At 41.8% G+C, this 12,364-nt stretch overlaps 2 protein-coding genes across 8 annotated transcripts in view; one reads left to right on the top strand and one right to left on the bottom strand.

Annotated features, from left to right (window-relative positions):
* The window catches only part of LOC137194030 (rap guanine nucleotide exchange factor 4-like), a 30,288-nt gene extending 29,422 nt beyond the window's left edge, over positions 1-866 (bottom strand). For all 5 annotated transcript variants that reach the window (XR_010930910.1, XM_067605547.1, XM_067605548.1 and 2 more), the window contains exons 1-2: positions 619-866; positions 195-256 (exon numbers count right to left, since the gene is read on the bottom strand). The gene's annotated coding sequence lies outside the window, so the exon portion shown is untranslated. The remainder of the gene's footprint in view (positions 1-194; positions 257-618) is intronic.
* A 495-nt stretch (positions 867-1,361) lies between these two features.
* Positions 1,362-12,309, top strand: LOC137194026 (neurabin-1-like). 3 transcript variants are annotated; one of them, XM_067605540.1, is made up of 20 exons: positions 1,362-1,443; positions 1,623-1,766; positions 1,904-3,792; positions 4,373-4,505; positions 5,203-5,323; positions 5,410-5,514; positions 6,247-6,337; positions 6,435-6,581; positions 6,709-6,762; positions 7,300-7,400; positions 7,612-7,740; positions 7,929-8,025; positions 8,116-8,185; positions 8,810-8,946; positions 9,041-9,279; positions 9,493-9,558; positions 9,998-10,202; positions 10,473-10,571; positions 10,744-10,932; positions 11,618-12,309. In XM_067605540.1, exons 3-20 carry the CDS (start codon positions 1,921-1,923, stop codon positions 11,864-11,866), a joined length of 4,104 nt encoding a protein of 1,367 aa, XP_067461641.1. In that variant the 5' UTR covers positions 1,362-1,443; positions 1,623-1,766; positions 1,904-1,920; the 3' UTR covers positions 11,867-12,309. The 3 variants fall into 3 exon arrangements, with proteins under 3 accessions (XP_067461641.1, XP_067461642.1, XP_067461640.1); XM_067605539.1 differs by having other exon boundaries at positions 1,382-1,447; positions 1,626-3,792; XM_067605541.1 differs by lacking the exon at positions 10,473-10,571 and having other exon boundaries at positions 1,623-3,792.
* The last annotated feature ends 55 nt before the right edge of the window (positions 12,310-12,364 follow it).

Below are 12,364 nucleotides of genomic sequence, written 5' to 3'. Positions count from 1 at the left end.
ACACACAGGTAGACACACACACATACATACATCAGCAGGTGCTGCATCACTGCTCTCATTTGGCTCACTCACTCACACACACACACACATGCACACGCACACACATACACACACACACAGGTAGATAGTGGGATATCTGGCCGACTGCACTAACCTGCATCATGCACACAGGTGAATATTCACACAAAGCTTACCTCTGAGCCCAGGAGAGCCTCTAGCAGGGTGATATCAGTTTTCCCAACAGCCGGCAGTGATGCTGAAAGACAGGTAAAGGTAAGTGAATGTAGCAAATAACCTGCATGTTTGATAGAAATGTAAGATAGCCTACAATACCAATAATATGTATAGTGGAATATATGATGCCAATATATCAATCACTGGCCATTATGTAGAGACACAGTAAAAGCAGTATTTGTTTTAATAGATGTCATTATAGTTAGTTTACACTTAGTACAAATAGTCACTTCACACAATGGCAATACTAGACTGTAACAGGCTGAGGCAATCAGTGAAAAGAGGGAATACTCCTTACAGTGAGTGGTAAATGCATTATAGGGCACATATGTAGCAATTAGCCCTTAATGTAGGGTAACAAGCCCAGTGTTGGAACCCACTCACCGTCAGTGGTTCAGCTACTGGAGTAGTTTACACAGGATTAACGGGGCATAATCCATTTACAGTATTTAGAGACATGAGTCGCCATCTGTCTGTATTTATCACAGTGAGGGAGCCGTCAGCACCGGCCGACTCCACACCGACAACACTTCTACGGTAAGACGAAACTATCGGGAGAAGTGTAGGACGAAACTAAAAAGCTACCTTTGTTAAATGCTGCTTAATGAGTCTGTTCAGTTAACAGTTGGTCGGCACTGGAAGTGACCTAACGTCTGTCACAACCTTTAAACTGCGCGCGCGCCTCAACCAGGTCGATGAGATTTGCTGCCTTCAAATGCCGTCGTAATCTTCTGCTTCTGCTCCGACCACTGCGCATAGTTTCGTGTATTCTACAATACACATTTAATACAAATACTGCAGTTGTTTCATTTTAGACACGAAGAACGGTTTACAGAGAAGACACACTACACCAGGCATCAAACCGAGGTTCAGTTACTTACGCCACCTAACTTAGCAAGTTGAATAAACAAAAAGGAAACGTAAAATTTGCCTAATACTGGCTTTCTGTTGTTCCTTACTCGATATATGTACAATGACAAAACATTAAGAACAAAATAAACTGAACCACACTGACTCTAATTTCAAATGGGTGGTTAAGAATGAGCATTTTCCATTTTCCGTTTGTTTTCAATCCGTTTAGTTTCTTACAGCACGTGAAAGCAGCAAACAAGTTAATTGTAAATACCTGTGTGGAGTAGGTGTGTAACAAAAACGCTAAGTGTCTACGTTTATGGCGGAGCTGACAATCGCTTATCTTCCAATTTCTCAGTGAGTATTCAGTCTGAAAATTGTGTGTTTTTTTTATTTCTGGCACTGATAGCTGCAAGTCATGGGTAACCTACTTCATAGTTTGTCTAGGGTGTTATTGCTGTAGTGATGTCCTGGATTGTGTCAGTTTCTCTCAATTAACTTCAATGTTTTATCTTTTTCTCACACCACTCCTCCAGGAGACTTTTGCTATGGTGATGGATAATACATTTTAGAAGACTACTTGAGGACTATGAGGTTTACAGACCAAGACCCTGCCTTTATCACCTGCTGTCACCAACAAATGCAGTAGTAACCTCTTAAAACACCAGCTCTACTTTCCAGTATATCCCTTGCCTTATTGTTACCATTCCACTGTACCAGCAAATCCTATATCTACCTTCTCAACACTTGGCCAGGTGCTTTCATTAGCTGTGATAAGATTCTCCCTCAGCTCCTCAACATTTTTTCCTCACTTTAGAGAGCATACATCCCCAGATGATGCGGACGGACAGCAAAGGCCGGAGTGCCTCTCCTCACAGGATAACCTACAAGTCTGACTTCCATGCTATCAAATGCTCCTTTGACACTGGGACCAGTCTTCAACGAGGGACCAAATCTGTTGCTGCCTCTGCTGTGCATCAAACTAGGCTGCCATCAAGCTTGCCAGATCCCATAATGTCTCACACCACCACCACCACCAGCAGTGGCACCACAGGCAGCAGAGGGAGGGTCAACAGCACCAGGGGGACCAAGATCAGAGACAACATCTTCCTCCAAATGGACAGCCAGCAGCTGAAACAAGACAGTGGTCCAGTGCTGACTTCTGGCCCCACATCCGTTCTTTCTCCTCAAATTCCTAGCCTGCACCTCCAAACTTCATCTTTCTCTGGACCCAGGCGTTCGGTCATGAGTTCCTCATCTGTTCTGAGCACTGTGGCCAGCATTTCTACCCCTGAATCCTCTCTGCAAGATAAGCTGTCTAGATCAGAGGAGATAACGGATATTGAAAGAGCTGCTCTGGCTCAAAAGTTCTCTGTGACCCGAAGGTTGTTTGAGAACAAGGTGATTGAGGTCGGAGGTGGTGAAGGACAGGTTTCAAAAGGTGTGACTTGCAGAGGAAGCAAGGGGATGGCAGATGAGAACCAGCTGGAAAAGGAGGAAGAGGTAAGCGGAAAAGGGAAGCACACAGAGGAGGATGGCTTAGATGAAGACAAATCCATAAACCTACCCACCATAAATATTTCCTCACCAAAGCCCTCTGCACAGGCGTCAATGACAAGGCACCCTAAATCTCTTGTATTAGATTGCCCCAGTGGAGCATCCAACAAATCTTCCGATATTGATGAACATGGTCAAACCGCAGTATCACGAAGTGAGGGAGCATCACAAACTGAGGAAGAGAAAGCATCTCTCGGCCCCTGCTTGACCCCTGAGGAACCAGTCAGGGCAGAGCTAGTGGACGTGAAGAACGAGTCATCCGAAAGCGATGAGAATGAAGAAGAAAAAGAGCGCAAAGAGGATAAGAACTGGCTTAAGGATGAGGGGGTGAAGCATATGGATAAAAACACAGCAGAAAGTGTGCCGGACCTTGTGGATGATGTTTTTGAAGAAGCCAGTATGGAAACAACACCAGGACGTGAAGTGCCTGTTGATCCTCGCATAGTGGAAAACAGAGTGGAGCTAAAAGCAGGAGAAGGTACACCTGTTGTTCCCTCAGAAGAACACCAGAAGGAGTTATCCACCAGGATGCCATGTGAAGGACAGACTAAAGATGACAAGGAAGAAGAAAGAGACAAGTATCAGCAGGTGAATGAACAATGGCAGCGTGAAAGGGAGGAGCAGAACAGACAGTTCATTGCACAGGCTGAGGAGTCAACAGAAGAGGGGGGAAACAGGGAGGATAAGATGGATGAGGTAGTGGAGGAAAGTGCTGGAAAGAGAGAGAGACGTATTGTGCAAGAGGAGGATGTTGACAAAGAGTCGTGCTGTGAGGGGAAAGGTGGAGAAACAGAGTGCAGACAAAGTCAAGAGGGAAAAGAGGCAGGTCCAGCATCTGAACTTCAGGAGGAGTATGCCAGTGTGGTTAAGGGGAAAGACGATGGAAACAGAGATAAAGAGGGTCAAACTGGATCTGTAGATGTGTGTGGGATTGAAAATAAGGCTTTTATGTGCAATCAGAAGGCCCAGTCTCACTCAGATCATCCAACATCACCAAGACCGGACAGGAAAAACTCTCTGCATACAGGAAATCCACTTTTATCCAAATGCGAGGAAATCTCTGCTGGTCTTGACCTGGCTGATCAGGACAATGAAGAGACAGCAGAAACTTCGAACAGAAAGGTCAGGTTCACCTCGTCACCAATCAAGGTAAGGAAATCTTTAAGAGAGATAAATTCTGGATTTGTGCGTCTGTCAGTTCCAGCTGGTGTTTGAATGTGTATAAGAGAAACATTAGCCCGAAGCCATGTTTCTGGTCCATTAGAGGAGGAGAAAAGGCAAGATCCCACATGCATTCAATCTGTCAGCACTCACTTCAGAGCTGCCTTAAAATGACAGCACAGAAAACATTCCTGTGGTATGTATAGTATTAATGTGGCTCAATGCATAACAAAACTATTGTGGCAGTCAGTGTAGAATCAGTGATTGACATGGATTTTGTGAGTGTACATTTATATTTTATTTCAAGCCTATGATTGTGCTTGCACAGTTTGCTCAAGTGTTGCAATGCCCCCTCTGCACTTACTGAATCTCTCCCACTTTCTGACTCTCACACACTCTCACTGACAGATCTGACAAGATAAACAGTATCTTGTTGTGTCAGTAGCTGCAGATGGTTCTCTTTGCACTATGATGAACACATGTTCAAGCTATCAATGCATAAAACAGTAGTGAGAGTGTTGACGTAAGCTGAGGCTGTTTTAAATGTATGTTAACTGCTGTCTGTCAGGTGTTCAGCACCTATTCTAATGCAGAGTACGACAGACACAATGAAGATATTGACCCAATGTCCGCCTCCGCTGAGTATGAGCTGGAGAAGAGAGTGGACAGGATGCACGTTTTTCCAGTGGAGATAGAAAAGGGTATGAATCTCCATCAGTCTGGCTTTTTCTGCTTCTTATGTGTGTTTGGTATCTATTTGCATGTCAGATTCAAATGCCTAAAGCCAAAATGAAAAGAAATTGTGACTGGTGATATCTAGTGGCATACTCCTGAATCTTTTATTCATAGGAAATCTATTGGGTCAGTTATGTCACTGCATCCATTTAGTTTTGTTTATAACATTTATTTGTCAGGGAACATGTACAAAGAAAACATTCTTCTCACACAAGGAGAAGAGCTGTATCGTACTAGATTTAGCTACTCGCTCATTTCCATCTGTAGTCCCTGGTCAGATTGACACAAAACATTAATGCAGTTAATACAAATACAATTTCAAAATACAATAAATACTAAATTAAAACTTGGATCCAGCAAGATAGAAGTCAAGATATTTCATAAAAATACAGATACTGTGTCTGTATATTGTTGTAAAGACAGAGCCTTAAAATCCAAACCAGACAATTCAATGTCAAAATCTAATACAAGCCTGACACATAATATTTTTAAAAAAAAACAGCATTATCATCATGTTCTCCCCTTCCACTTGTATTAAATTTCTCCTGAGATGTGTTTCCCTCTTTTAATTGCATACTTTTTGTTCCTTTATGGTTCAACTTGGCTTTTGCCTGAATATTGTTGTTAATGTGAAGATGAATTCCGAACGTCTCTTCCTTCTAGAGGACGAGGGTCTGGGCATCAGTATCATAGGAATGGGTGTAGGGGCTGACCAGGGCCTGGAAAAACTGGGAATCTTTGTCAAGACAATCACTGAAGGAGGAGCAACAGAGAAGGATGGAAGGTACACTAGTTTGACACAGACTTGTATTTAATGGGATTCAGTGTGGTTTCAAGGACATCAGGTTCTGTTCTGTCTTTGTGTGTTAGGATTCAGGTGAATGACCAGATCGTGGAGGTGGATGGGGTGAGTTTGGTTGGAGTGTCCCAGCTGTTTGCAGCCACAGTCCTCAAGAATACATCAGGCCTCGTCAAGTAAGTTATCATGTTTCAGTTCTGTTTGGGTGCAAATAGTTTGTGTTTTTCCTGAAACACTACGAGGACACCACTCTGTCTTTTGTACTGTTCTGTCTTTCCCACTATTCATATATATTGCTACCGAGATGGAAGTGTATATAGTTTTTCCCACAGGTGGTAAAGTGTTAAAGTGCATTTTTTGCCTGGTATTTGATATTTCAGTTTTTAAAAATCTGTCAAAATGCGTTTTGTTAAAGGCAGACTTATAAAAGCTTGTTGTAGTTATTTAAAGATGGATTAAGAAGAGAGATAAATATAATTTTTCTTCCCCAGATGTTGTTTTTAAAAGGACCAAAACTGTGGATTTGCATGTTTTTGCCTACACATCATGTATATTTTACATTACTGCCGACCATTTTCCAAAACATAACATAGTGTTTACAGTGTCTGCCAGCTTTCAGATAGTTATTGCATTGCAAGAAATGACAACATTCACACCCATGACATCCACATGAACTTTTTCTGTGTTGGGAATAGGTGTTCCGACAAATCTTGTGAATGTGATCCTTTCCAGCTACACCTCTGAATTTTTGAGTATCGGCGTGTATGTGGGGAGTTTTCAAAACGGTCCATTCTTGCAACTGCATTAGTATACCATGATAAAATATTGCAAATATCAAATCAGTGCAAATGTGTTATGGGATGTGACGATTGCTCACAGCTTTGAGTGATTGCTTTCCTCCGCTGCAGGTTTTTAATTGGTCGAGAGAAGGAGGGAGTGGAGAGTGAGGTGGCACGGCTAATCAATGAAAGCCTGGAAATGGATAAAACATCTAGAAAGGTGTGTTTTCTAAAACAGGAGCAGAGGTTCAGTCCTGCTAAGAACTCCATACAGTTTCATTACACTACACTACTTTTGTGTGTTCTGAATATGACAGAGAGGAAGGATGAGTGGAGATGAAGACACTGACTGTAGCCTGTCAGAGAGGGGCTCAGTGGCTGAAGAAGAGGAAGAAGATGAAGAGGAGGATGTGTCTACACTTTCCAGTCTGGACAACTACCAGCTCTGCCTCAGATACCAGCAGGTACTTTACATACAGTACACACCAAAACTACTATCAGATATCAGGCCAGTATTAAATTAAATGGGGTACTGCATCAGAAAAAATCTCTACTGTATGTTTGCTTTTCCTTTTCTTTCTGTCTTTACAGCTCCAGTCAAAACTACGAAGCAGAGTAGAACAGCTTCAATGTGCTAGAGAAAAGGTAGGTCACTTAGCTGAGATTGAGATCTCACTCTCACATACACACAAACCAATAACTGTAATGCTCAATTTTACACACTACCTTTGCATCCACATTTGGAACAGTCTGACCCATTTAACTGTGTATGAGATGACTCTGTGTGGAGTTATTAGGACACAGGCCTTGTTCCAACACTTCTCCACGTCAGCCCTGCTCTCTGCGTTTGCCTTGAAGTAATCACCGCTGTGACATAACTGGGTTGGCGAAAGCCTTTCAGTAGAAAATCTGGCTTTGTTCTATCCAACTGTGTTAGATCTGTGAATACTCTGTTTGTTGTATTAAAACTCTTGAAGTAGGAAAATTTAAGGCAATGCTGGGAATAGTTTTTACACTCCAACTCTAAGAATAGTTTTTGACATCTATGACGTAACAACATGAAGGCCTTTTTTTTTTTTTTTTTTTTTTAAGCCCTTTATTCCCCCCTGTGCCTATGACATACCATATGTTGCAGACATGCATACACACAAGACACATTATATTTTGCTCTATGTCTCCCAGTTAAAGGCATGGGAGGAGCAGCAGGCGTGTTGGGATAGCCTGAAGCTGGAGCTGGAGCAAAGAGTGGAGGACGGAGAGGAGAAAGCTGACAAACTTGAGAAGTACGATACTATAAACTCTACATGCACTGTCTGTATTTACCATTTTTCAGTGGCGTATATCATAGAATTACAATGTGCCATGTAGATACAGGTTTTGCTTAAGGACTAGGTGGGAGTCTAACGCCTGCAAAAGGATAATAATTTTGACAATTACTGTGAAGATGATAATGATGGTGAAGACGGTGTTAATGATCCTCCCTCTATTAATCAGGTATTGGCAGGAGGCCCAAACACTGTGCAGGGTTGTGAGCCAGCGACTGGCTGATGCCCAGAGCCAATCAGAAAGCCTGGAAATCAAATACAGCAAGGCCAAGAGACTGGTCAGAGAATACCAGAGCAGGTATTTATTGATTCCATCTCAAAAATCCAGGTAACTCGGTTAACAGAGTAGAATATTATTCATAAATCACTGAGTGTCTATTTTAAAAGCAGGCAAAGGACTTAAAACTGTGTGACTGTGCAAATGCACCTCTTTTACCCTAAAGATTTGGAATTAAACGTTTCAAATAATGTGCTCTGTTTCTTCAGAGAGGAGGAGAGGGAGAACAGAGAAGCAGATCTGAGGAGAGAAATGGAGGAGAGAGATAAGCAGCACAGAGAGACTGTTGAAAGACTGCAAATCCAGGTGAGACATCACTTCTGTCAATCCTGCTTGGATTTACTTCAGTGAACCTGCCATTTCTTTGTAGTCACTGTTTCCCACTGTTCATGACAGCTAGCACGGCTAGAGAGAAACGAGCCAGAACCTGAAAGAAAGAACCACTCTGTGGATGCTTCAGTCACAGGTAAGCAGCTGCATTACTGTAAAGGATCCTGTTTTATGTGGCTGTGTGTTTCTTTGACTATGTGTTGCTGCAGGCTAGTGAAAAGTGTATGTTTTACATCAAATGACATTTTATGGATCCAGAGCTTTTTGTTTTTTAAATGACATTTAAGTGAGAAAATGTAACTTTTTTCTCAAACTTCTTGAGCAAAAATTATCCTTTTTGACTGAGCAAAATGAATTTGTTGAAGAAATTTCACTCAAGTCCTTGTTCAAAGTTTGCTGTGGTGGAAGTGGTTTAATAGCATTCCGGAAATGCGGTGAGCTTACAGACACAGAGCTGGTCTGATACAGTAGACTGACCCAGAGCAGAAGAAATGGCAAGACTTTATACAGTGAGGATCAAAGTAGTGACCAACAAATGGTAACAAGATCAAGGCAAATCCAGGGGCAAGACAGGAGGGGTCAAATCAGCAGGGGTCAGGAGGTGGAAAGGACAATTGGCATATGTTTGATCAAAGAGTTGTCTCAGACGTCACTTGATTATCAAGTCTCCAAACCAAATGTGTGTTCTCCTTTAATTATTAAGTCTGCTCCCAAAAGGGTATTCTTCTTCAAATTGCATGTGTGTTTGCTTGTTTCTAAGGTCCAGACTGGTATATTCCAGTTCCTGATACAGGACGTCTAGACTCTAGCGCTCACATAGCCAGAGCTCAGCTGGCCCAGAAATCCAAGCGACACCCGCCCTCACGAGACAAACTCAGAGAGAGCTTTAGAAGACAGGTCAGTGACAGAGATTTCACTTTGACTCACAATAGTCAGTTTGAGCTGTCTTTGACTGTGTAAACTTACACACACATGTCTTCTGTTGCTACAGGAAGATGAAATCCAGAAACTACAGGGGAGCCAAACATTGTCTGCTTCCACAGTGTTAGGGATGTTGCATAGGAGCAGCAAAAGTGACCACTCTAGTACCTCCTCTTTCTCAGCCCTCAATCCTCATCCTCCCACCGCCTCCGTCTTTACACCTCCGAACTACATCACTGACACTGTCACTCCTTCGCCATGCAAGTCCTCTGCATCCAGAAAATCCAAAAGGAAATTTCCTGACTTCAGGTGCAGAGTCTCTGGCTCTTCCTTTTGCCTTAGATATGGATATTAAAATATTTGTCACAGCCTTGTTCCTTATGAGCCATAACTCTAAATTTTGATTCATTGTTGGTTTCTTAGCTAAGTGGCTGGTGTAGTGGGGAATGGCCCAACAATTTTGCTGGTGGCACATTTTTATCCTGATGTGTTTCATGACTATAATCTCTGTTTTTCTTCCAGTGGTCTTCGCAAGTCTCTCAGCAAAAGGAGAAGTGAGAAACATAGCAGAAGGTCCATGAACAACAGGTGTGATTAAGTAACACATACACAAAAACAAAGCTTAATGTGTTTCTCTCACTGATCTTGTGAGCATGAATAAGCAATTAACACTGAATTTGTTAGTTGCTTATTTTCCTGATGAACCCAGACTTAAAAAATCACTTTTATTGAAAGGCTGTCTGTCTTTTAATTACATGTCTAACAGCTAATATGTGTGTATATGCATGAATATGTATATATGTGTTGTGGTAAGTCCTTCTCCCCCCACTTTTCTGTCTTGTAATGTTTTCACTTTTCACTTTATTTTTCTTATTAATTTATTATTTCATGCTTGACGTTTGTAGAGCGATTTATCATTTCTGATTAGTGCTATATCAATAAACTTCATCAATTACCTGAGTTGTTAGCTGGCTGTTTCACTTGCACACTGCCACGCCACATAATATTCAATCTCATCATTTCCAAGGGGATCTTGTGGTGACCTGGTGGATGAGCCTGCAGGAGTTTCTCCGTCAGGTTCAGTCACCTCCATGCCTTCTTGCTTGCCCTTTCCCTGGTTTGGAGAGCGAGGGAGGGACAAAGAAGAGGAAGGGGAGAGAGGCAGAGAGAGGCTTCGGTCCGTGTCCAGCAGCAGTTTGCCATACCTGACCACCACAGGTAGAAGAGATCAGGTAAGAAAAGTTCACGTACAGTGATCATATGCACACATGGCTGCATGGTGACTAAGCAGGCTTGCATGTAAATGGAGTAACATGGATATAAATCAGGCTTTTAGCCTTTGCTGCACACCATCCTCCTCCTCTGTCCTCTCCTGATCTAGTATTCTGCTCTAGATATCTCATACAAACAGAAATCCTTTTTAAAAGTAACACACATGCATGGTTGAGCATGCAACAGATGTGAAGTACATAGGCAGCAAGGTTTATTTCTGTTGGTTCCAGAGTATTGGCTCTCCAGTGGGCAGCTCCAGCATGGTGGGTCATGTCTCTGATCACTCCCTCTCTGGACACTCTCACAATTTCACCTTTTCCTCCACTGAGGTGAGTCTGTCCTTCCCTTCCTTTTCTTTCCTTTCTTCTGCCTTCTTTTCCCATGGTGCACTCTTTGTCCAATAATTTTTTCCGAAGCCTACTTTCTTCTTTAATTACAGTTTCTTACCATTTCTTTCCTACTTTTCTCTCCACCCTACTACTGTCTCTGGTGTCCTGTTAGACCTTGGATGATGACCCAGTTCCCACTAATAACAACAACCAATGGCAAAGTCGACCTGCCTTGGAGTGGAACAACCAGCAGGTGTGTCTGTGGCTGATCGCCATGAACATGGATCAATACACGGCTGAGTTTGCTGCCAGAGGTGTGGATGGGACGCAGCTGCTCAACATGGACAGTGAGAAACTCAAGGTGAGCAGTTAAAGATGTTGGTGAGGGAAACAAGATGTTTAAAAAAAAAAAAAAAAAAGTGAGAATCTCAACAAAAAAAAGATGCAATGATACTTTTGATTAATTTTTCACATTGAATTGACAGTACGAGAAAGTTGTTTGGTAATAAGCATTTTTAATGTTTTTTTTGTTGCCATCAAATATCCATAACTTCAAGACCTTTACTAAGTATCTATTTAAAACACTGGGATAAACCCCTTTTGTTTTCTTGTAGGTTTTGCTATTTCTAATGATTAGTAGTCCTAATATTAAACAGTTCATATGATAGTGTCAGTTGGTAAATAGAGCCATATTGGTACTGGATTTTTGAGGCCAATACCAATATTGATATTTGAGTGTATCAAAAAATCTATTAACAATTTATTGGCTGAACTTTCTTAGCATAAACATGTAACACAAACAAACAACGTTACCTGAAAGCTGGTTATTTTAAGAACTGTGACTGATTCTTGAGCAACACATTTTACGGTTGAAAAATGAGCTTGTCACTGCTCTCTAAACCACTTTTATTGCCAACCGTGGCTATATTTAATCGAGTGTAATGAAAATGTAAAAATGGACGGTCATTAACCTGAACCATTACAGTATCCATGTATCCTCTGTTTACATGCATCTTCCCTTGTTTCTCTTTCTTCTCTGTTGTCAGGCTCTGGGGGTGTGCAGTCAAAGTGACCGATCTGCCCTCAAGAAGAAGCTGAAGGAGATAAAGAAAAGAGAGGAGAAAGAACAGAGGGGGAGAGAGAAGAGACTGAAGGAGGAAAAGGAGAAGGAGAAGAATGCACTTTTGGACAAGGAGAGTGTAGGAAAGGAGAAAGCGAGGATGGTGATGGAAGAGAAATCCGGAAAGGAGGCCGGACGCAGCGGCAGGACTGTAAGAACTGAGTCACTCCTATAGAAGAAACACAGAAGTGATGTCGGAGTTACTTCACATTTCACACCCACCTCTGTCGTTTGTCTTGTTGCCACCAGCATGATGGTGTGTTTGCAGTCGTACACACACGAAACACACTTGAACGGATTTCAAGTTAGCTAGATATACTGTACACATCCTGTTTGTCACATCTTGAAAATGCTGGTTGGTTTAATTGATAGAAAGATCTTCAGACTAGAACAGAGGTCGACTCCACCACCAAAGTTCACTCTCACAGCAATTATGTATATATATTTGTCTGTATGTTTCAGTTTTAAAGTATGTGATGATTCACTACTGTTTTACAGTGATGTTTTTTTTAATCATAAACCTTAAATTATCCTTAGAATGATTTTGCTGATTTAAGCAATCAGGTATTTGCTGTAAATGCTTTTTTTATGTATTAATAAATAATGCTTTAAACTTTCCCGTTGCCTTTAACTCTCATTCAACTTGGCATAAAAATGTTGCAAACAGAACACA

Source organism: Thunnus thynnus, chromosome 12 (genome assembly GCF_963924715.1).
Source record: "Thunnus thynnus chromosome 12, fThuThy2.1, whole genome shotgun sequence".
In the NCBI taxonomy this organism is placed as follows: Eukaryota; Metazoa; Chordata; class Actinopteri; order Scombriformes; family Scombridae; genus Thunnus; species Thunnus thynnus.
The sequence above is the reverse complement of the archived record's forward strand: the minus strand, read 5'-3'. Positions and strand labels throughout refer to the sequence as shown.